This window comes from Budorcas taxicolor, chromosome 18 (assembly GCF_023091745.1).
Source record: "Budorcas taxicolor isolate Tak-1 chromosome 18, Takin1.1, whole genome shotgun sequence".
In the NCBI taxonomy this organism is placed as follows: Eukaryota; Metazoa; Chordata; class Mammalia; order Artiodactyla; family Bovidae; genus Budorcas; species Budorcas taxicolor.
Genome location: NC_068927.1, coordinates 47,127,214 through 47,151,080, shown reverse-complemented (window position 1 = coordinate 47,151,080; position 23,867 = coordinate 47,127,214). Strand labels below are relative to the sequence as shown.

At 48.2% G+C, this 23,867-nt stretch overlaps 1 protein-coding gene across 1 annotated transcript; it reads left to right on the top strand.

Moving 5' to 3' along the window:
• The first annotated feature begins 344 nt into the window (after window positions 1–344).
• On the top strand, window positions 345–5,897 carry LOC128063933 (protein FAM187B-like). Its single transcript, XM_052656764.1, has 2 exons — window positions 345–1,054; window positions 5,510–5,897. Exons 1-2 carry the CDS (start codon window positions 345–347, stop codon window positions 5,895–5,897), a joined length of 1,098 nt encoding a protein of 365 aa, XP_052512724.1.
• The last annotated feature ends 17,970 nt before the right edge of the window (window positions 5,898–23,867 follow it).

The window sequence follows — 23,867 nt, the reverse complement described above, 5'->3', positions numbered from 1 at the left end:
TCTTTACCGCCTGGGCCACCAGGGAGGTCCCCGAACAAAGTACATGTTCAGAAAAGAATGTGCTGAATGCTCACATGTGTCACTTTAACACCAAAATAGGGAGGTGATAGAGAAAATCTTGAATAGACAAGTTGTGTCCTTCTACCCCAGCAGAGTGGAAGGCTTGGGAGAGAAATGAAATAGGATTACTAACTTGTCACAGGATAGATGTGGGAATTGTGACCTCACATCCCATGGGGGTGGACTACAGCTCTTCCTGCTATCAGGGCTGAGGCCTGAGGTTCATGGATGACCTCACAAAGTCCAGGGTGGGGCCCGGCCCACTTTCACAGTCGCAGTCCACCATGCTGACCACCCTGTGGCTGTTGCTCTGCTTTGCTCTCCCGGTTCAGGAGTCGCCCTTTCCTATCAGCTGTCCAAATCACAAACATTGTCAACTGGCCCTGCTCTCAGACAATGATATCATCCTGCACTGCGATGCCCCTGGGGCACAGTGGCAATTCTTCACACCACTCAAGACCACCTGGGCCAGCAATTTCACTACTAATCTCAACATGGTAACAATGCTCAATGGCAACCTTCTCATTAAAAATCCACTACCCTCCCACACAGGCATTTATAACTGCAACGATAAGGATGGCAAGAAAGTGATGCGGTATGAAATTGACTTCCAGGATGTCGTCACCCTACATATTACACACAAAGATCTGGATCGAAAGCCCCTGCAGAATGAGAGCCTGAGTCTGAGCAGCAAGCAGTTCGTCTTCACCCAGTGGGAGCCCTGGCAGGACTGTAACCAGTGTGGGAAACCAGGTGAACGCAAACGCCTGGGGTACTGCTACATCCAAGAGTCCCTGGAAAACCCGATGCCCTGCTGGCTCTATCTGGGAGATGAGAAGGTGTGGTCCAACCGCTTGAGGCCTGAGATGCAGGTGGAAACCTGCCACATCCCGTGTACACACATACATGCGAAATATGTCGTTTTTGACAACTTCCAGCTTAGAAACAACGTGGGATCTGCGTGGCTCACCTGCCCCTTAGGATCTATCTACAGGTGATGGAATCGGGTACCAGCCCTGCCCTTGACCCTCTGGAAGCCTTTGTGGTTAATCTGTGCCGAGAGGGAGGGATTCTATGTTGCTAATCAGTGCCGCCGTCTCTCTCCTTGGGCTTCTTTGGATATTCCTCCTGGTGTCCACTGAGCCGCACACCGATAGAACAAGCACAGCTAGTACCCAGGGAGCACCCGGCCGACCCTAGGCCCAGCCCTGCGCTGGGTGGTGCTGTGGACGTGGTGGTCCTCAGGTAGTTGCACATCTGGTCCTTAGGAAGCCCCTAGTCCAGGCAGGGAGACGGACCAGGGTGGCCAGGGGTGGAATGGGAGAAGCTCAGGCAAGTGATGGAACTGTGAAGGCAGGTAGCTCAGGAAGCTGTGAGACTCTTGAGTCCTCAAACTCATGTGGAAAGATCATCAAGCCTGGGATGAGAGGATGGATGCCTATCATGACCTGTGTCCCTGGGAGCTCCCATCCTTGTTCTGTCTTCCTGCCTGGTGGTAATGGTTGAGTCACTAAGTCGTGTTCAACTCTTAGCAACTCCATGGACTGTAGCCCACCAGGCTCCTCTGTTCGTGGGATTTCCCAGGCAAGGATACTGGAGTGGGTTGCCATTCCTTCTTAAGGGTTCCTGCCTGGAACCCCTGGGAAATCTTTCCCTCTTCACGTTTTTCCCTGGTGGGGAAAACCTGCTTCCCTGGTGGCTCAGATGGGAAAATATCAGCATGCAATGCAGGAGACCTGGGTTTGATCCCTGGGTGGGGAAGATACCCTGGAGAAGGGAATGGCTAACTGCCACTATCCCAACAATAAGAGCTGCAACCACTCACAGTGCAGCGCTTACCGTATAGGCTGGTCCCTAGGCAAACGCTCTTCTTAAACCACACCCTCTGCCATTCTTCTTCCCTCAGCCAAGGAGCTATGAACTCCAAGAAGGCTCATTCCTAGATGAGGAAGCTACAGCTCAGAGGAATGCCTGGGGGAATCCATGGTGAGAGGTGGCAGCACAGGCCTTATGACACATACTTGGCCATGGGGACCCCCTTTGCCCTTCTCCCCCACTGGCCAGTGGCAACCCTTTCCTTGCAAGTTGGGAGCCTGAGCAACCTCTTGAGGGCTCTGCAGCTACCGGCTCTGTGGAATCTGGCTTCGTTGCCTCCATCTGGTTTTCTTTCCCTTGGTCATCCCAGCTGTGACTTGTTGTTGTTATTGTCTGGTCACTAAGTTATGTGTCCGACTCTTTGTGACCCCGTGGACTGCAGCACGCCAGGCGTCCCTGTCCTTCACCATCTGTCCTGCTCAAGCTCATGTTCATCGAGTCGGTAATGCCATCCAGCCATCTCATCCTCGGTCGTCCCCTTCTCCTCCTGCCTTCAATCTTTCCCAGCATCAGAGTCTTTTCCAGTGAGTTGGCTCTTTGAATCAGGTGGCCAAAGTATCGGAGCTTCAGCTTCAGCATCAGTCTTTCCAATGAAGAATTATTCAGAGTTGATTTCCTTTAGGGTTGACTGGTTTAATCTCCTTGCTGTCTAAAGGACTCTCAAGAGTCTTCTCCAGCACCACAGTTCAAAAGCATCAGTTCTTCAGTGCTCAGCCTTATTTGTGGAGAAGGCAATGGCACCCCACTCCAGTACTCTTGCCTGGAAAATCCCATGGACGGAGGAACCTGGTGGGCTGCAGTCCTTGGGGTCGCTAGGAGTCAGACACGACTGAGCGACTTCACTTTCACTTTTCACTTTCATGCATTGGAGAAGGAAATGGCAACCCACTCCAGTGTTCTTGCCTGGAGAATCCCAGGGATGCGGGAACCTGGTGGGCTGCCCTCTATGGGGTCACAGAGGGTCAGACATGACTGAAGCGACTTAACAGCAGCAGCAGCAGCCTTATTTGTGATCCAACTCTCACATCCCATGCATGACTACTGGAAAAACACTAGCTTTGACTATACAGACTTTGTTGGCAAAGTCATGTCTCTTTTTTAATATTCTGTCTAGGTTTGTCATAGTTTTTCTTGCAAGGAGCAAGTGTCTTTTAATTTCATGGCTGCAGTCACCACCCTCAGTGATTTGGAGCTCAAGAAAATGAAATCTGTCACTGCTTCCACTTTTTACCCTTCTATTTGCCATGAAGTGATGGGACCAGATGACATGATCTTAGTTTTTTTTAATGCTGAGTTTTATGCCAACTTTTTCTTTCTGTTTTTCTCTCTCTCATATCTTTTTGTCTCCCTTTCTCCTTTCTTCCTCCTCCTTGAAGTATAAAAGTAACACCTGCTTCCTTAAAAAAAAAAAAGCCCATAATTCAGAAATGTGAACGTGCATGTGACTCCTCCTCCCATCTAGATCCACGCACCTATTCCACGTCATTTGCCAAGTAAGGGGCACCTGAGTGCCCATCACAGGGAGCTTGAAAAGAGGGGTCACTGAGGCTTCAGGAATCGCTATGTCTCCAGGGAGCTGAGGGGAAGGGCATTTCATGTGAGGTTATTGTCTCGGCCTCTGCCACTTTCCTGCTGTGTGACTTTAGCCTGTGGCCTCTCTGGGCCTCAGTTTCCCCATCTGTAGAATATGGGTTGTATTTGTTTGCTACAACCACTGTAACAAAACACCACCAACCAGGTGGCTTCAACCAACAGGGAATCCTTCTCTTCCAGTTCTGCAGACAGATCCAGGTGTCAGCAGGGCCTCTGAGAGGCTGGGTAGGCTCCTTCCTCACCTCCTTCTGGCTTCTGGTCGTGGCCACAATTCTTGGCCTGTCTTGACTTCTGACTGCATCCCTCCAGCCTCTGCCTCTGTCACCACCTGGCGTCCTCCCCCTGTGTCTCGTGTCTCTGCCTCTTCTCCTTTCTTACATGGATACAGGTTATATTGGTGGATTTAAGGCCCACCTGCCTCCCATTCTGGTGGCTCACATGGCAGAGAATCTGCTTGCAATGCAGGAGACCTGGGTGGGGAAAATCCCCTGGAGAAGGGAATGGCTACCCACTCCAGCGGGGCCTGGAGAATTCGATGGACAGAGGCGCCTGGAAGGCTACTGTCCATGGAGTCGCAGAGTTGGACACGACTGAGCGACTTTCCCTTTCACAACTCCCATCTCACCTCCTCTGAACTAATTACAACTGCAACAACTCTATTTTCAAATAAGGTCACATTCTGAGGTTCCAGTTAGGACATGAATTTGGGGAGTACAGAGGTCTTGCGGGATCTGGCCTCAGGGTCATTGTGATCCCTAAGGGAGCAAATGCCGGTAAAGACATTTATGACAGGGTCCCACACACTAACAGGGGTTACTATTGCTTTTATGATCTTTCACCTTGTCACTGCTGTCTGTTGCTTGTCCCTTTTGTTTCCCAGCCACGATGGGTGTGTTACATCCCTGATTTATGTGTTCACTGATCACATTTTTCACTGAGCATTTATAAACTAAGCGTCTAAACTCTAGGCACCAGAGAGGCAATGAGGAGCAAAACCAGAAAGGATACCTGCTTTCATGCAGCGATAAACCGATGACCTGAATGAAACACACAGTATTTCTTTTTTTTTTTTCATTGGAGTCTAATCTCTTTCTGGAGAAGGCAATGGCACCCCACTCCAGTACTCTTGCCTGGAAAATCCCACGGGTGGAGGAGCCTGGTAGGCTGCAGTCCATGGGGTCACTAAGAGTCGGACACGACTGAGCGACTTCCCTTTCACTTTTCACTTTCATGCACTGGAGAAGGAAATGGCAACCCACTCCAGTGTTCTTGCCTGGAGAATCCCAGGGACGGGGGAGCCTGGTGGGCTGCTGTCTATGGGGTCACACAGAGTCAGACACGACTGAAGTGACTTAGCAGCAGCAGCAGTAGCATAATCACTTTTACAATGTTGAGAACCCAGCATTTTAGTTGGTGATAAAGGGAGGTGAAAGTTTTAAATAAGGAGACCAGAGAAAGCGTTCCTGAGAAGGTGCCATTCAGCCAAGGCTGAGAGGAGGTGAGAGAGCTGTGTGCATTGAGGGAGAGCATTCCAAGCTGAGTGGCAAAGATCCTGAGGCAGAACTGTGCCCAGCCGTCAGAGGAACCTCTAGGAGGTGTGGCTGGGGCAGAGTGAGTGAGGGAGAGCAGAGGAAACAGGGTCAGGCAGGTAAAGAGGTGCACACACAATTAGGGAGTGTCTTGCTAATTCTTCCAAATAACCCTCTGAGGTCACTGCAGTCATGACACTCTCAGGTTCCAGATGAAGAAACAGAGGTAGAGGCATTTGGTTAAGTGGTCCCAGGGAAGTAAGGGGCTAGGCTCTGAGAGCTCCCAGCCGTCCCGTCCCCACCTTCCCTTTGTTCTCTGCTGCATGGCTCTCCTGGAGGGGGATGCTTTGTTTGCTGTTCCTGGGGAGAAGGGTGCTGCCATCTCTACCTCCTTTCAGACATTGGCCCTCCCCTCTCTGGGGTTTTGCAACTGAGCTTGTCCTCCTTCGCAGGCCCGTATTCTGGGAAGCCAACAACCTCTCCCTGACATGGAAGGACCAGCTCTCCGGCAAGAGCATCAGCACCATCATGGACTCCTCCAATGGCGGCAGCTGGCTGCAGGTCTTCCAGTCGGCCATTTACAGGTGCTTCGTGCAGCGAGAGCTCATGGCTCAATTCAACTCCAAGGTCAATGTGGATCCACTGAAGTTTCTGAGCCCAGAAAACTCCAAACAACCACCAGAGGCAGAGGAGACCCGGAAAGAAAATGGCAACTCTGTCCTTAAGGGGCTGAACGTGATGATGCTCGTGGGCATGGTCTTGACTGTGCTGGGGTGCCTGCTCAAACAATTCCACTTTTCCCGGAGGCGGGAGAGAAATAAGATGTTTCTGGTGAAATAAAGTCAGCCCTTTGGGTCCAGGAGACCTGGTCTCCTGTGCCTTTGTTGCCCCACGCTTCCTGCTGTCCTGGGCTTACCCACACCTCACACTGCACATGTGTGGGCCAAAACAGACATGGGGCTGCAGCAGGGTGACTGACCTCTCCCTGGTCCAAGTCCTGCTCTGTTAACTCATTCACAATCCCCATGCCACAGGTGAGGAAACTGAGCTAGACTTCCTGTCTGGTCACCATGGGGTGGGGGTGGGGGGACACCAGTTCAAACCCAGGTGGCCTGGCTAAAGCCTTGTGCAACTCACAGGAAGGAAGGGCTGGAATGAGGCCGTGTGGGGAGTGAGTCTCTCGGTGTGTAAAGTGTAGCCACCTCACTCATCACACTCTCCCAAGGACACGGGCAGGGATCGGGGATGGGAGTGGGTCACCCCAGAACCCCCGGATCTGCACTGGACTGCTGCCTTTCCTTACCCGTTCCTTGCACCCTGCCTCCCCCACTGTCTCAGTGGCACCTGGGGCCTCAAGGCCTCAACCATAGCTCCCCAGGTTAGAGGTTAGTGGTGGCCCAGTTAGCAGATGAGCACCCCCCCCCTCCTGATTCTTACAATGGCGAGAGCTCCCTCAGACCCCTCAAGAAAGGAGAGATAGGCCTCTGTGCTGGGACAAGGCACTAGGCCTGGCCCAGCTGACCTGTGGCAATCACCAGGCCTGGCTGGCTGTTCCCAGAAGTGTTATGCACTATTTAACAGAGTACAAGTGTCAGAAATAAATATTAATGCCTTGTAAAATTCATGGCCCTGATATTCCGTCGTGAAACAACAACAGGGCAGATCTGAAACTTCCAAAACCCGAGAAAAGGGCAGTGCTCACCCCTCACACCCCAGACACTGGGGTGAAACACCTAAGGCTTCACATGGTACCCAGGGAGGCAAAGATACCTCCAGAAAGGGGGAGTGTTTGTGGAAAGCTAAAGGGGGGCCCACTGGGAAGCAGAGGCAGAGAATAACAAAATAATTATTTTTGTTGTTATTCTGGGAGATCGCCTGGCATGGTCAGAACTCACATCCTTCGCTGTTATGGTCCTCACAGCTAACTATGAGCCACACTGTGAACCTCTTTTCTGTAGCTGAGAACACTAAAGCACAGAGCTCTCAAGCAAGCTGCTTGAGGTCACACAGTGAGCTTGGGAAGGGGCTGGCAATGGGAGAGAGAAAGGAGGCTTCTGGATGCCCCCCAGACCTGCTCCTAGGAAACGTACAGTGCCCTGTATCCACAGCAGCTCACTGCACAGCAGCTGAAAGTGAAACAGCCAAAGCCAAGCATGGGTCCGATGCCCAGGCCTATCCGCACAGAACTAAACTGAAGTTCATACAACCCACACGAGGCTGTTAGTGCCCTACTGTGGTGGGTACACCTAAGGTGACCCCAGGGCGTCCCAACTTCTAGTGTCCATGCCTTTGTGTGACTACCCACCCTTCATTGTGACTTGGTTCCAACCAATGAAATATTATGAAGGTGTTGGGTGTTGCTCCTTTGATTAGGTTATATCACAGAAGACTGTCTCAGCCATGTAGAGCAGGAGAGGCTTTTCTGGCTCGATGAAGCAAGCAGCTGTGTTGAGGAAGCCCACCTGGCAGGGAGCTGTGGGCAGCCTCTGGGAGCTGCAAGTGTCACCCTTTGAGGGTGAAGCCCTCTGAAAGCCGGAGTCTGTAGCACACGGCTGCAAGGGAATGATTTCTGCCAAAACCTTGAATCAGTTTGGAAGTAGATTCTTCTCCAGTTGAGCCACCAGATGAGAACACATCCTGACCAACACCTTGACTGGGTAGAGGACTTGGCCAAGCTGTGCCTGGACTTCTGACCCACAGAAACGAGGGGATCATAAATGGTGCTGTTTAAGTTACAAAATGCATTGCAATTTTTTAAGCAGCGACAGGCAACTGATAACACCCAGCCATGCAACCCACTCCAGTATTCTTGCTTGGAGAATTCCATGGACAGAGGAGCCTGGCAAACTACAGTCTATAGGGTCACAAAAACGCTGGGCATGATTGAAGCAACTTAGCGCAGCACACCCAGCCATATCCCCCAGCCCACCATGAAGTCCTAGCATCAGCTGTCCCGTGGATGGCTCCTGAATGCAGCAGTGGCTTCCTAACTTTGCTCAGAGGCCTGCTGGGCCAGGCATGGGGCAGGCTGGCAGCCTGGCTGTCAGTGCTCCCAGGAGCACTCCTTACTCATGAAGAGTGGGAAGGAGAGGACAGACATCCAGCTTCCCCAGTCCTAGACGGTTTACAACTCAGAGGCACATTCCACACCTTCTCTCAGAGGGTCCGCAGTGACCCCAGGGGGCACCGCTGCAGCCAGCTCCTTTGTTGCTGTTCAGTTACCGAGTCATGTCTGACTCTTTATGACCCCAGGGCCTGCAGCACGCCAGGCCTCCTTGTCCCTCATCATCTCCCAAAGTTTGCCCAAGTTCATGTCCACTGCATGGGCGATGCCATCCAGCCGTCTCATGGTCTGACGCCCTCTCCTGCTTCTGCCCTCAATCTTTCCCAGCATCAGGGACTTTTCTAGTGGGTCGGCTGTTTGCATCAGACAATCTATATCTGGGGTTTAAGCTTCAGCATCAGTCCTTCCAGTGAGTATTCAGGGTTGGTTTCCCTTAAGATTGACTGGTTTGAACTCCGTGTTGCCCAAGGAACTCTCAGGAGTCTTTTCCAGCACCACAATTCGAAGGCATCAGCTCATTAGGGCACCTTTTATCAGCTTACCCTGTACCCCACCTCATTTGTCCCTCCATTCTGCTTCCCAGGAAAATATTCTTCAAACAGTTTTTCAGCTCCCCACTCCCTTTTCTCTCCTGGGACTCCAAACACATGAATTTAGACATATTGTTGTCTCACAGGTTCCTGACACTTGGTTATTTTTCCTCCAGGATTCTCTACTGTTTAGGTTGGAGAATGTCTACTGATCCGTCTTCAAGTTCACTTTCTTCCTCTGTCATCTCCATTCTGCTGTTCAGTCCATCCAGTGAGCCTTTTACTTTGGTTTTTGTATTTTTCAGTCCTAACATTTCCATCTGGTTGTTCTTTATAGTAGCTTCTGTCTCCTTGTTGATGCACTCTATTGGATTAGGCAAAAAGTTTGTTCAGGTTTTTCTTTAAGAATGTATGGAAAAACAACAACAAAAAAGCAAACCTCGAACAAAGTTTTTGGCCAACCCAGTATTTTCATATTTGCTTTTAGGGAATCCTTAACAGAGACACCAGCATTGCCAAGTCAGTGACTCCCTGAGCCAAGCAGAAAACACAAGTCAGGGGAAAGGCCTTGGGAGGCTGCTGTGATGAGGGAGTTCTAACACGGAGTGATGGGCTTGGTCCATCAGGGTCAAGTGAATCATTTTCAATGATTCATTCAAAAAGTATTTACTAAGCTGAAGTAGCCAGGGACAGTTTCTCTGAAGAGATGACATTTCAGATTGAGCCTGAATAACAAAAAACTGAGCAAGTAGGGATTTGGAGGAAGGGCATATTAGTTTCCTATGGCTGCCGTGACAAATTACCACAAGCTTAATGCCTTAAATCACTGCAGATGGTGATTGCAGCCATGAAATTAAAAGATGCTTGCTTCTTGGAAGGAAAGTTTTGACCAACTTAGACAGCATATTGAAAAGCAGAGACATTACTTTGTCAACAAAGGTCTGTCTAGCCAGGGCTATGGTTTTTCTAGTAGTCATGTATGGATGTGAGAGTTGGACTATAAAGAAAGCTGAATCCTGGAGAAGGAAATGGCAACCCACTCCAGTACTCTTGCCTGGAAAATCCCATGGACAGAGAGGCCTGACAGGCTACAGTCCATGGGGTTGCAAAGAGTCGGACACAACTGAGCGACTTCACTTTCATTTTCACTCACTGCAAAAGTGATGTGTCCTCAGTAAACCATATTAGAAGACACATGATTTTAGTTATTCCATTATAAATGATGTTATCTTTACTTACTTTGTCAAAATGGTATCTGATAAGTTTCTCCTATGTAAGTATGCATTTTATACTTTATTATCAGCAAATTATTTGTGAAGACATACTTTGAAGTTAATTTCTTAGAAGTGTAGACACCAATGATCATGTTAATGTAAAATAATATAAATAGTGGAAAGAATGTGAACTGAGTCTCCTCTAATACTCATAATTCCAATAAAGTCAACTCCCTGAGTTCTTTGTAAAAAAAAAAAAAAAAAAAAGAAAGCTAAATCCCAAAGAATTGATGCTTTTGAACTGTGGTGTTGGAGAAGACTCTTGAGAGTCCCTTGGACTGCAAGGAGATCCAAACAGCCCATCCTAAAGGAGATCAGTCCAGGGTGTTCATTTGGAAGGACTGATATTGAAGCTAAAACGCCAATATTTTGGCCACCTGATGCGAAGAGCTGACTCATTTGAAAAGACCCTGATGCTGGGAAAGATTGAAGGCAGGAGGAGAAGGGGACAACAGAGGATGAGATGGTTAGATGGCATCACCAACTCAGTGGACATGGGTTTGGTGAACTCTGGAAGTTGGTGATGAACAGGGAGGCCTGGCATGCTGTGGTTCATGGCGTCGCAAAGAATCAGACACGACTGAGCGACTGAACTGAACTGAATGGCTTAAAGCAATACACATTTTAAATCCTGCAGTTCTGGGTCAGAAGTCCAAAATGAGTCTTATTTGGCTAAAATCAAGGTGTCAGTAACTGAGTTCTTCTGGAGTTTTGAGGGGGAGAATTCATTTCCTTGCACCCTCCATCTTGCCTATGCCTCCAGCTTCGAAGCCAGCCTCATTGTATTTTTTTAATATTTATTTTTATGTATTTATTTGACTGCACCACCAGGTCTTAGCTGAAGCATATAGGATCTAGTTTCCTGGGCAGAGACTGAACCTGGGCTCCCTGCACTGGCAGGGCAGAGTCTTAGCCACTGGACCACCAGGGAAGGGCCGCTGCATTATATTCTCACTGAACTTCTGACTGGCCCTCTCTCTCTCTCTCTGGCTCTCCTGCTTCCCTCTTTTTTTCTTTAAATTTATTTTATACTTGGCTGGTCTTTGTTGCTGCTAGCAGGCTTTCTCTAGTTGCGGTGAGCACAGCCTGCTCTCTAGTCGCAGTACACAAGCTTCTCATTGCAGTGGCTTCTTTTGTTGCAAAGCACAGGCTCTAGGGTGCGCAGGTTCAATGGCTGCAGGGTGCAGACTGAGTTGCCCCGAGGCATGTGCAGTCTTCCCAGAGCAGGGATCAAAACCGTGTCCCCTGCATTGGAAGATGGCTTCTTAACCACTGGACCTCCAGGGAAGTCCTCCTGCTTCCTTCTTAGAGGAACTCCATGATTACATTGGGCCCACCCAATAATCCAAAATTATCTCCCCATCTCAAGATCCTTAACTTGGTCATACCTGAAAAGTCCCTTCCAGTGCGTCAGCAACATATTCCTAGCTTCTGCGGGTTAGTAGCGACCCTCTTTGGGGCAACACTATTTAGCCTACTACCATAAGCAGTTCCAAGCAGAGAAAGCGTTCATTAGGGCTCTGGGTGGATGTCCGTGGTGGATGGAGCTGACGAGAGCAGGATGGACACCAAGGAGGTAGCCAGGGGCCTGATCATGTAGGGCTTGTGGGCCAGGATTTAGACTTTATTTGTAGTGAGATGTCCATAGCGTCACAAAGAGTCAGACACGACTGAGCAACTTTCACTCACTGTAGTGAGATGGGAGCCATGGGAGGTGGTTGAGTAGTTGTAGGGACATGATCTGGTGTCCATTGAAGAAGATAATACTGGCAGGAGCTCCTTACACGTAGGGGAGGGGCAACCCATAGGGTGGAGCACAGAGTAGCGGCCACTCTCCACGTAGCCCACTGGACAATGAGAAACTTTCATCACCTAGCAGGAAAAATACCACTCCTTCCCACACCTCCAAGTGCAGTGTAAGACTCAACATGCCCCATATTCCACTTTTGGCTATCCTCTTTCTACCTTTTCCTTTTCCTATGGCAATTTTTTAAAGACAAGGTTTAGAGTAGTTTTAGGTTCACAGCAAAGTAGCACAAAGTACAGAGATGTCCCATAGGTACCCCTGCCCCACACATGCATGGCCTCCCCCATTTTCAGCATCTCCCACCAGTGTGGTTCATCTGTTACAACTGATGCACCTACACTGACTCACTGTAATCATCCCAAGTCCGTAGTTTATATAATGATGATTCAGTGTTCTCGACTTTGGCCATTTTGATAGGCATGTAGTGGTTTCTGTTTCTCACGGGAGGAAACTGAGGGCCAGAGAGGTGAACTCACTTGCCCATGGAAAGTTAGTGGATCAGTTACAGCTGCAAAACAAAATACTCCCAAGTCAGAGATTTAAAATAGTAGGCATTCATTATTGCTGACAAGTCTGCAAACCAATGGTGTAGTTCTGGTCTCTGCTGAGATCGATTGTTCATGACTCTCTGAGCAGCAGTGGGCCAGGGTTGGCTCTACTGATTTTGGCTGAGCTCTCTCATATGTTTAAGAGTCGGCTGTCTGTAGGCTGGACCAGGTGCCATCAGCTGGAGCAGCTGGTTGAAGCTGGGCATGATTGAAGCTGGGCTCTCCTCCATGTGATCTCACATTCTCTAGAAGACCAACCCAGGCTTGTCCACAAGGTGGAGGCAGGGGTCCAAGAAAGTGACTAGAAGCTGCAAGGCCTCTTGAGGTCCAGGCTCAGAACTAGCACGTGATCAGGACTGGGACAGGGTGGCCTTGGTTTGCCATGCAACCTGAAGATCAGGTTTGCGGAAGACCCCTGGGCAAGTTATCAGTAATCTATTGCCACATAATACCACCCAAGAGACTTCTCTGGTGGTCCAGTGGTTAAGAATCTTCCTTCCAACGCAGGGAACACAGGTTTGATCCCTAGTCGAGGAACTGCCATCCCACATGCTGGGGGCAAATAAGCCCAGACACCACAGTGAAAACCCCACATGCTGCAACTAGGATCCAATGCAGTCAAAAAAAAATAAATGAAAAAAAAAATTTTTTTAAAGAAGAGAAACCACCCAAAACTCAGTAGCTTGATACAACAATTGCTTCTTTCTCTCTCCAGTCTGTAGGTTGCCAGTATAGGCTGGGCTCACATGGGTGCTTCTTCAGGTCTTAGCTGGACTCATTCATGCATCTGTGGTCAGCTCTGGAGGCTAGATGGCTCTGCTTCTGGGGGACAAAAGATACTTGGCTGGAGAACCTCCAATCTCTTTTCCACTCATAGGTGAGCCCGGATTGTTCACAAGGTCATAGCAAGAGTCCAGAGAGCAAACAAGAGCTGGAAACCTAACCTTAGAACTCTCAGAACGTTCAGCATTACCCTCACCGTGTTCTGTTGGCCAAAACAAGTTACAAGGTGAGCCCAGATTCAAGGGGTGGGGGAATAGACTACATTTCCTGATGAGAAGACTAACAAAGTCACATACAGAATGTGTACATAAAGCAGTGAAGGATTACAATCATTGTGCAATCACTCTACCAAGGGCAGTAAGTAACACAGCTGGGATTCTAATCTGGAATGCACACTGCTTCCACAGAGCCTTCTCTTCTCAAGATGTACCACTTCTGTCCTCTCTTCAGCTTCCGTACTTCCTCTAATATCTTCCCAATCTGTTATTTGAGCCCTCCAACAACTTTCTGTCTTAGAACAGATTTAGCTCTAACAGAAATCCAAGCAAAGTTGTTTAAGCTAAGAAGGAATTTATTGGTTCTATGTGAAGTCAAGTGGGCCTTAGGAAGTGTCACTACGAACAAAGCTAATGGAGGCGATGGAATTCCACTTAAGCTGTTCCAAATCCTGACAGATGATGCTGTGAAAGTGCTGCACTCAATATGCCAGCAAATTTGGAAAACTCAGCAGTGGCCACAGGACTGGAAAAGGTCAGTTTTCATTCCAATCCCAAAGAAAGGCAATGCCAAAGAATGCTCAAACTACCCCACAATTGCACTCATCTTACACGCTAGTAAAGTAATGCTCAAAATTCTCCAAGCCAGGCTTCAGCAATACATGAAGCGTGAACTTCCAGATGTTCAAGCTGGTTTTAGAAAAAGCAGAGGAACCAGAGATCAAATTGCCAACATCTGCTGGATCATGGAAAAAGCAAGAGAGTTCCAGAAAAACATCTATTTCTGCTCTATGGACTATGCCAAAGCCTTTGACTGTGTGGATCACAATAAACTGCGGAAAATTCTGAAAGAGATGGGAATACCAGACCACCTGACCTGCCTCTTGAGAAACCTATATGCAGGTCATGAAGCAACAGTTAGAACTGGACATGGAACAACAGATTGGTTCCAAATAGGAAAAGGAGTATGTCAAGGTTGTATATTGTCACCCTGCTTATTTAACTTCTATGCAGAGTACATCATGAGAAACGCTGGGCTGGAGGAAGCACAAGCTGGAATCAAGATTTCCGGGAGAAATATCAATAACCTCAGATATGCAGATGACACCACCCTTACGGCAGAAAATGAAGAAGAACTAAAGAGCCTCTTGATGAAAGTGAAAGAGGAGAGTGAAAAGTTGGTTTAAAGCTCAACATTCAGAAAACGAAGATCATGGCATCTGGTCCCATCACTTCATGGTAAATAGATGGGGAAACAGCGGAAACAGTGGCTGACTTTATTTTTGGGGGCTCCAAAATCACTGCAGATGGTGACTGCAGCCATGAAATTTAAAAATGCCTGCTCTTTGGAAGGAAAGTTATGACCAACCTAGACAGCATATTAAAAAGCAGAGACATTACTTTGGGAACAAAGGTCCATCTAGTCAAGGTTATGGTTTTTCCTGTGGTCATGTATGGATGTGAGAGTTGGACTGTGAAGAAAGCTGAGTGCAGAAGAATTGATGCTTTTGAACTGTGGTGTTGGAGAAGACTCTTGAGAGTCTGTTGGACTGCAAGGAGATCCAACCTGTCCATTCTAAGAGAGATCAGTCCTGGGTGTTCATTTGGAAGGACTGAAGCTGAAACTCCAATATTTTGGCCACCTGATGTGAAGAGCTGTCTCATTTGAAAAGCCCCCGATGCTGGGAAAGATTGAAGGCAGGAGGAGAAGGGGACGACAGAGGATGAGATGGTTAGATGGCATCACCAACTTAATGGACATGAGTTTGAGTAAACTCAGGGAGTTGGTGATGGAGAGGGAGGCCTGGCGTGCTGCAGTTCATGGAGTTGCAAAGAGTTGGACATGACTGAGCAACTGAACTGAACTGAACTGGAATCAAGAAGTCCAGGGGCAGGTCTTGCTTCAGGCACAGTTAGATCCAGGTGCTCCAAAAATGTTCTCCAGTATCATCTTCCTTCATCTCTCTGCTCTACCCTTTCATTGTGTTGCCTTAATCCTCAAGCAATGCTTCCTTAGAAGAGATGAGGGCTGCTCCAGGATCATATCACAGCAGCTCAGCCACCCCGATGGGAAGAGAGCAGACCTCCGGTAACAACGGCAACAATGGAGCTCTCACTGTGTGCCAGACAGCGTTCTAAGAACTTGGCAAGTTTAATTTACCACTCCTCACCATACTCTAAAGGCATAATCATCGTCCCCATTTTACAGATGAGGGAACTGAGGCACAGAGAGGTTAAGATCCATATCTAAGGGTACATAGGGGAGCTTCCATGGTGGCTCAGCGGTAAAGAATCCGCCCACCAATGCAGGAGACATGGGTTCGATCCCTGATCTGGTACGATTCCACATGTGGTGGAGCAACTAAACTTGTGCACCCCAACTGTTGAGGCTGTGCTCTAGAACCCTGGAGCCACAACTACTGAGCCTGTGTGTCCTCGGGCCTGGGCTCTGCAATGAAAGAAGCCGCTGCAGTGAGAAGCTCACGCACTGCAATAGAGTAGGCCCCATTTGCTGCAAATAGAGAAAAGCCAAGCAGCAACAAAGACCAGCCCTGCCTGAAATAAATAATAATGGTAAAGGTAACAGGTAATACACAGGTAATAAATGCTGGGGCTGGGAGTTGAACCCAGCCAGGTTGGCACCAGAGGTTTTGTTCTTAATGACTTACCTAGTCTGGTGAGAAAAAAAAAAAAGAAAGGGAAAGTGTTAGTCACTCAGTCGTGTCTCTTAGGACCCCATGGACTATAACCCGCCAGGCTCCTCTTCCATGGGATTCTCCAGGCAAGAACACTGCAGTGGGTTGCCATTTCCTTCTCCAGGGGAATCTTCCCAACCCAGGAATTGAACCCAAGTCTCCTGCATTGCAGGCAGATTCTTTACCGATTGAGTTAGTCTGGTGGGAAATAGCCAACCCTATTCACAGCAGATACTCTGACACTAGGGCTGCCCAGGTGGCGCTAGCGGCAAAGAACCTGCCTGCCAATGCAGGTAGACATAAGAGACGTGGGTTCGATCCCTGGCTGGGAAGATTCCCTGGAGGAGGGCACAGCAACCCACTCCAGTAGTCTTGCCTGGAGAGTGCCTTGAACAGAGGAGCCTGACGTGCTACAGTCCATAGGGTCGGTCGCATAGAGCTGGACACGACTGAAGTGACTTAGCACACATGCACTCTGACACTGTCTGGAACATCAGAATATGATAGTAATAATAATAATATCCATTTAATCCTTCCAGCAACCATATGGAGTAGGCACTGTTATTATCTCCATTTTACAGATGGGGAAATTGAGGCAATGAAAAGATAGGCGATGAGTGTTAGGTCACATGTGGGGCAAAATGAGACTTGAATCCAGAGATGGGTTCAGAATCTGTATCTGCTGCCTTTAGGGTCCCACTCTAGAGCCAGGGGAGAGCTCAGCCTTTGAGAAGTTGATGTAGTGAAATGGAGGGAGGCCCTGGGACAGCCCAGCTCTCACCAGCCGCGTCCACCCCTCCCTCCCTTCCCCTCCACCCGCCGCCTGGCACAGCCTTCCCAGAACCCGTTTGTGAACAGACTGACCTAATGCAGGCTGGGGCTGGACGGCTGAGTCCGGACAAACAGGCAGTGGCCCGGAGAGGCCGTGTGAGCTGGTGCCAAGGCGGGCATGGGGTGGGAGGGATAACACCTGGTGTGTCACAGGGCAGCTGGGGTTTGGACACCCGCTAGACCTCTGCAAAACAGCCCTTGCCCACCAACTGCCCCAGGAGGGAGGCTGGGCAGGATGCCAAGTCACATTTAATGCATTGATGAGAAACCGAGAGGTGACTATTTATACCCTTTCTATTTGCCTGCCAACTGAGAACTGGGTAAGTGTAGTAACATCCCACAAGCAGAACGCAGATGAGCCCACCCACCAGTTAACACAGACAGCTAGCGCGCCTTGCCACATGGGCTTATCCGTCCTCATAACCACCTGGGGAAACCGAGGCACTCTCATTCCCCATAGCTGGGACAAGGCTGGGAGTAGAATCCAGGAGGACTCAGCCCACCCAACAAATCACCTGGGCTGCCTGGTCAGGACCCTGCCAACAGTTCCTTTGAGGACAAAAGTCTTTTCTCAGTTTTTCTTGGGAATCTTTGAAACATTTTACCACCTCCTACTGTCATCTTTCCTCACCCACCCCTTCCTCCCCACACTCTTCCTTTCTCTTTGATATTAAAATGTTTGCCTCTTTCTTGTTTATGTCTTTTTATTAAGGCAATCATCATAACACAATAGGGAACATTAGAGAGGGATGGGATGCCCTCAGCCCTCCACAGATGGAGACTCACCCAGCCTCAGCCAACTCTCTAATAAATGCTATTGGTAGCCCCAAGGCTCATATCAGAGTAATCCACCCACATCGATTAGAAGGCCAAGGTGGCTCCCCCAGGCTATGCCTCCTGATGCAGTTAGAACTGGCCACCCTCCTCGGGCTTCCCAGGTGGTGCTAGTGGTAAAGAATCTGCCTGCAATGCAGGAGACACAAGAGCTGTGAGTTCAATCCCCAGGTCAGGAAGATCCCCTGGAGAAGGAAATGGCAACCAACTCCAGTGTTCTATCCTGGGAAATCCCATGGATACAGGAGCCTGGCAGGCCACAGTCTGTGGGGTCACAAAGAGTCAGACAAGACTCTTGTAACACAATACACACACACCTTCCTGCCACTGATGCTCTCAGCACCCTGCCCAGACAATGATCTGGTCACTGTGGTTGAAATTAAAGCAAGGGCACCGGAAATGAATCAAGGAAGCGTCCACCTTTGGGGAAATCTGATGTTTGGTTTATTCTGACTCTGTAGTGATCTTTTGTGGCAAGATGTTCACAGAGGCGTTCCCAGTGTGATGACTTTTTGAGGGACAGGTGTTGCTGCTCTGTGCCTCAGTTTCCCCCTTGTTGTTGGAAGGATCAAATGAATTGATACGTGTGTAGTGCCTAGAACAGTGTCTGGCCCAACATAGCTTTCATCAGTGTTTGTTGTGGTAGCTGCTGCTGCTGCCAAGTCGCTTGAGTTGTGTCCGACTCCGTGCGACCCCATAGATGGCAGCCCACCAGGCCCCTCCATCCATGGCGTTTTCCAGGCAAGAGTCCTGGAGTGGGGTGCCATTGCTGATGCTGGTGTCATTCAATTCTGGCTTTGGAGAGCTTTAGGCAGGACACCAGTCAAAGCCCTGTGGGCTTGCTCACATGGACTGCTCCTGGCCTCACGCTTCCAGGCTGAGTCTTCCCTACTAGCAGACTGTCCAGCTTCCAGTGGGGGCCTCCATAGCCCATCGTCAGCTCTCATGTTGTTGCCCCCTTTCCCAGATACCATCAGTGGGGTGTGGACACTAACACGAATGAGAGGTACAATCGCTTGGGATCACAGAAGTGGAGGCTGCCAGGTTCAGAGATTCACGACTTCCGGTCTCATTTCCTGCCGGCCCATGACGATGTGGCCACGGTCCCCACCCCCACCCCCGTCTCCTCCTCACACCTCTTCCTCCCTCCAGAGGCAGTAGTCACAGATTCTGCGGTTCCTCCTCTGTCACAGATTCCACATCTCTTAACAAGATGTTTCTGCCTCTGGTTTTTGACTCAGTGTTACCCACAAAGCCATTGTCTGTCGACTTCCTGCCCTGGAAGATGTGGATTCGATTTCCACCATCCTCTTCTGATATGAAGATACCACTCAGCCCCCCGGGGCCTCAGTTTCCGAATCCATAGCTGAGAATAATAACAGAACTTACCTCATGAGGGGCTTTCCTGGTAGCTCAGATGATAAAGAATCTTCCTGTCAATGCAGGAGACACAGGTTCAATCCTTGGGTTGGGAAGATCCCCTGGAGAAGGGCATGGCAACCCACTCTAGTATTTTTAATTGGGAAATCCCATGGGCAGAGTAGCCTGCTGGGTTACAGTCCACAGGGTCACAAAAGAGTCGGACGGTACTTATCGACTAAACAACAACAACAAAAAATCTCATAAGGTTGTTTGAGGAGTAAATGAACCCATCCATGTGATATCCTTAGAACAGGGCCTTGGCTGCTGCTGTTGTTATAATCACCATCATCGTTTCTGGTTTCTCTGTTAGTTATTTTCATAACTCTCAACAAGAAAGGTTTTCAGTTCTTACTTTTTCTCTTCCTCGGTCTGGAGACGGAGGGCCTGGCAGTCAAGGGGCATGGACAGTCATCAGCTGCTGAAGACTGTATCCTTGGGTGACATTGCAGCAGGAGAAAAGGGCAAGCTGACTGCCACCGAGAAAGATCCAGAATTCTGCCTGGTCTGAGCCATGATTACTTTAGGTATCTGCCACAGTAGTGGAACCAGTTGCCTAGGCTTTTGCTTTTCCTTCAATATTTAGTTAGGAAAACTTTCAAATCGACAGAAAAGTTAAGCGCAGTTTACCATAATATGCATATATCCATCATCTAGATTTTGCAATTGTTGACATTTTTCCATGTTTGCCTCATCATATACCTGCCTTTGGGCTTTCCTGGTGGCTCAGACAGTAAAGAATCTGCCTGCAATGCAGGAGACTGGGATCCAGTCCTTGGGTTGGGAAGATCTGCTGGAGAAGGGAATGGCTACCTGTTCCAGTATTCTTGCCTGGAGAATTCCATGGACAAAGGAACCTGGCAGGCTACAGTCCATGGGGTCGCAAAGAGTCGGACACGACTGAGCAACTGAGCACACACACATACCTGTCTTTCCCTTCATTCATTCATTGATCCGTATGGTTTATCTGATGACTTTTGAAAAATGTGTTTATTTGGCTGTGCCAGGTCTTGGTTGTGGCACACAGGATCTTCCATCTTTGTTGAGGCGTGCGGGATCTTTAGCTGCAGCATGTGAACTCTTAGTTTCAGCATGTGGGATCTAGTTCCCTGGCCAGAGATGGAACTGGAGCCCCTGGAGTTGGGAGCACAGAGTCTTAGCCACCAGACCACCAGGGAAGTCCCCTCTGATGGATAATAAGTTAAAATGAAGTATTTAAAAACAGTAGTCTTAAACCCTTAAACATTTTAGCATTCAAGTCACTAGAGTTCAATGTTCACAGTTCAAAATGAGCTAAACTTTGCATAAGTGAAAAGCACACATTTTAAATACACGTGCAGAGTTTTGACTAGTGCGTATATTGTAGTGATATATAGTGGTAGAGGACTAGTGGTAGTGGTTTAGCCGCTAAGTCGTGTCCAACTCTTGTGACCCCATGGACTATAGCCCACCAGGCTCATCTGTCCATGGGACTGTCCAGGCAAAAATACTGGGGTGGGTTTCCACTTCCTGCTCCAGAGGATCTTCCTGACCTAGGGATTGGATCCAGGTCTTCCGCATTGCCGGCGCATGCTTTACCAACTGAGCTACCAGGGAAGCCCAACAAACCCCTATTCAGATAAAGAACATTTCCATCATCCCATAAAGTTTATTTTTACTACCCCCCCCCACTCCAGCCCCTAAAGCAATCATGGTTCTCACATTTTTATACATTAACTGTTAAATTGTTGAAGTTGATACATGTATGCTCTGGGAGTGACCTTAATTAAAAATTGTGTTGGTTGGTGGCTAGAAATTCACTGTTCCCTTCTACAGAATATGGAGACCTTAGTCAACAGCGTGGTACCAGCAGCGCCGGGGACTGGATATGCGGTGCCGACAGTCAGGACGGTTCCGGTGAGGGCTGTGGCCTGAGCCCCGAGTGAGCCACAGTGCTTAAGTTCCTGTGCCGTCCTCTGCGCATCCCTCCTCCTGGATGTATCACATAAGACGCTATTGGCCAAACTAAGGGAAGAACATGTTCCAAACATCTTAAAAATAAAAGCCTTTATTATTTGACAAAGCACTAGTTCCATAAGGTAGGGAGGCTCTACAGAGGTCCATGCATGAGTTGAGTGATATCCTCACGGACTAGGATTTCCTGGCATGTTGGCAATGTCATCCCTTGAGGTGGCAATATGGCTGCCATGATTCCAGCCATTATTTCGGATAGATGCAAAACATTACAATTTCACACTTCATTTTGCTAAAATCCTACTCTGCCTGCTTCCTTCGCATACTTGAAGTGTCTAGCCTCTCTGGCTTTGCTCTTGATACTAACCAGTGGAATTCTTGACTTTGGTTTTGAGGATCTTCGCTCTTCTGAGTGGAAAAGGTACTTTCTTTGAAGTGAGAAAATCAGACCTTCCTCAGCATCATTAAACTCCTCATGAAAATATTCTTTGTAGGCCATATGAACTTCAGAGACAATTAATACAGCTCATGAAAGAAAACTTGAACCTTCCAAAATCTGTAATTCTGATTTGTTGTCTTACTTAATAATTTATTTCCCTGAGAATAATACTTAAATTGGCATGTAGATTCTGAAAAGGATAAATATTTGTGAGATTTTTCTTTGTTAAACCAGAAGAATGTTATTACCACCACCCTCTTATCTCACATGGTTGGAGGGGAAAAACGAAACACAGACTCTCTTACGATTTTGCTTTAGACTAAGTGTTTAGAAGAAGCAAATCCCATGGCAATTAATGCCTCCTCACATTGCCCTATTTTCTGTGGGAGGCTGAAAAAGGAAGTTTCCTCTGTGTTATTTTTTTAAGAGAAGCATAGTTTATCCCAGAAATCTTCCACTAACCGCTCCCCAACTGACTTCCCCTCATATTATCTTGGGCAGTAAGGGTCACACAGAGTCGGACACGACTGAGGTGACTTAGCAGCAGCAGCAGCAGTGTGTCATAGCCCCTTTCAGAACCAATCTCTAACAAAAAGACAAGCACCATGACAAGCTTAGACTGATTTTTCTGAATACATGGACAGGGCTAATAGACAAGCTAATAAAATCAGGGCTCTGCCTACAAAGAAGAAGAAAGGAAAATAGATTTGCTTATCAATAATGCAGATTCCCAGTTCCTGCTGCTGGTAGCTCCTAGGGTTGTCCCACTTCTGGCCCAACACTTTGATTCTTCTTTACTCCCTCTGATTGAGTGAACTTCAAACACTCAGGCCTCAAAAAATAGGAGCCTCTAAAGAAGGAGTGGCTTAGGAGTAAAGGAAGCACCTGCCCACATCTCTCAAGGGGAAAGTACCTAAACTTGACTGTCTGCATATCTTTGAGGCTTTATTATCAATCAGACTTTCTGTTGCAAGTAACTAGATTAAGCACAAAGAGAACTTACTGATTCTTAGCATGAAGAAGTCCAAGGGAGATTGGATTTCAGGCATGGCTGAATCCAGATGCCTGTAGATTCAGGACTGTGTCTTTCTCCTTCTCTCACCTCTGTTTTCCCCAATATTGATTTCATTTTCAGGCAGGTCCTTTCCTTCCCCAGCAGTTGCAACCTTACAGCCTACCAGATAAGTAACCAAGTCAGAACAAAAACTCAGCTTTCTGAGCAGCTCTGACAAAAGTCCTACAGCTCTCTCTCAGTGGCTTTATTTGGATGATGTGCTCATTTCTGAACCCGGGGGCTGAGGTTGGCCCTATCCAGATCACACAAAGAGAACAGAAGGATGGTTCCCAAAAGGAGATGAGATGAGGGAATTAATGCCCATGAGCTAATTTATCTCATATAGAGAAAGAGTCAGACATTGGAGGCACCAAACCATCCTGTTTTATCATGAAGAGCAGTTTAGTTGCTAACAGGGTGATAAGGGGCTAAATTAGCTGGCGGTGGTCAGGGAAGGCATTGTGGAAAAGCCGATGTTGGAAGCAGAACCCTGTGGGATAAAAGAAAGTGTTTCAGAGGAAGGGACCTACCAGGGCAGACAACCAGAGGGAAATCAACGTTTGACGGATGAGTGGATAAATACATGAATGAATGGATGTATGGATGGACGCCTATAGGTAGGGACTGTATATGAGAGCCCATCTTTCTGCTCAGAAGGAACCCATGAGCCCTCATAGTGAGGTAGGAGATATGTGGGCTTCAGGTTGGAAATTTACAATCAGCCACACTTCTGCTTGCATTTCTTGAGATAAGAGATAGGTAGGCTCCAGTTGAGGAATTTACAGCCAACAAAAACAAGGTAAATAGCCAGTCTTTGTCTTTTACCTCAAGGGAATAATCACAGCAAGGACAAAGAAGGGAAAAAACCCTGTCTGATAATGGAGACACTACACACGGGCAGAAAGGCTCCTAGGAGTCAAAAATCAGAGGATAATTCCAGGCTATAATGAGTCTTACTTCTCCCAGAAGCCTTCACTTCGAGTTCCATTTTGGCTAAGGTATGCATGTGCACCCCAGGGGAGGGTCCTGAGACAAATTAACCAGGAGGGGGACAAAGGAAGGTGATTGGCCTGAGGGAAGATGAAGCCCCTTTATAAAGGATTTAAAGTTCCCAAAGGCATGACTCTCTGTGCCTTTTCGCATGTATTTTTCTTTTCGATAAACTTTCTGCCTTACTCTTTGCCTTCTGCCTCCTCGTCTAAATTTGTTCTTGACTAGGCAGGCAAGACTAGAGACTCTAGCCCTAACTGCTGGCTCCTGTAGTCCAGTGGTTAGGACTCCCGGTCTGGGAAACAAAGACCTTGCTTCCAGCTGCAGCCGGCTGCTGCAAGCTCCAGCTTACTGCCCCAGGCATCCAAAATCA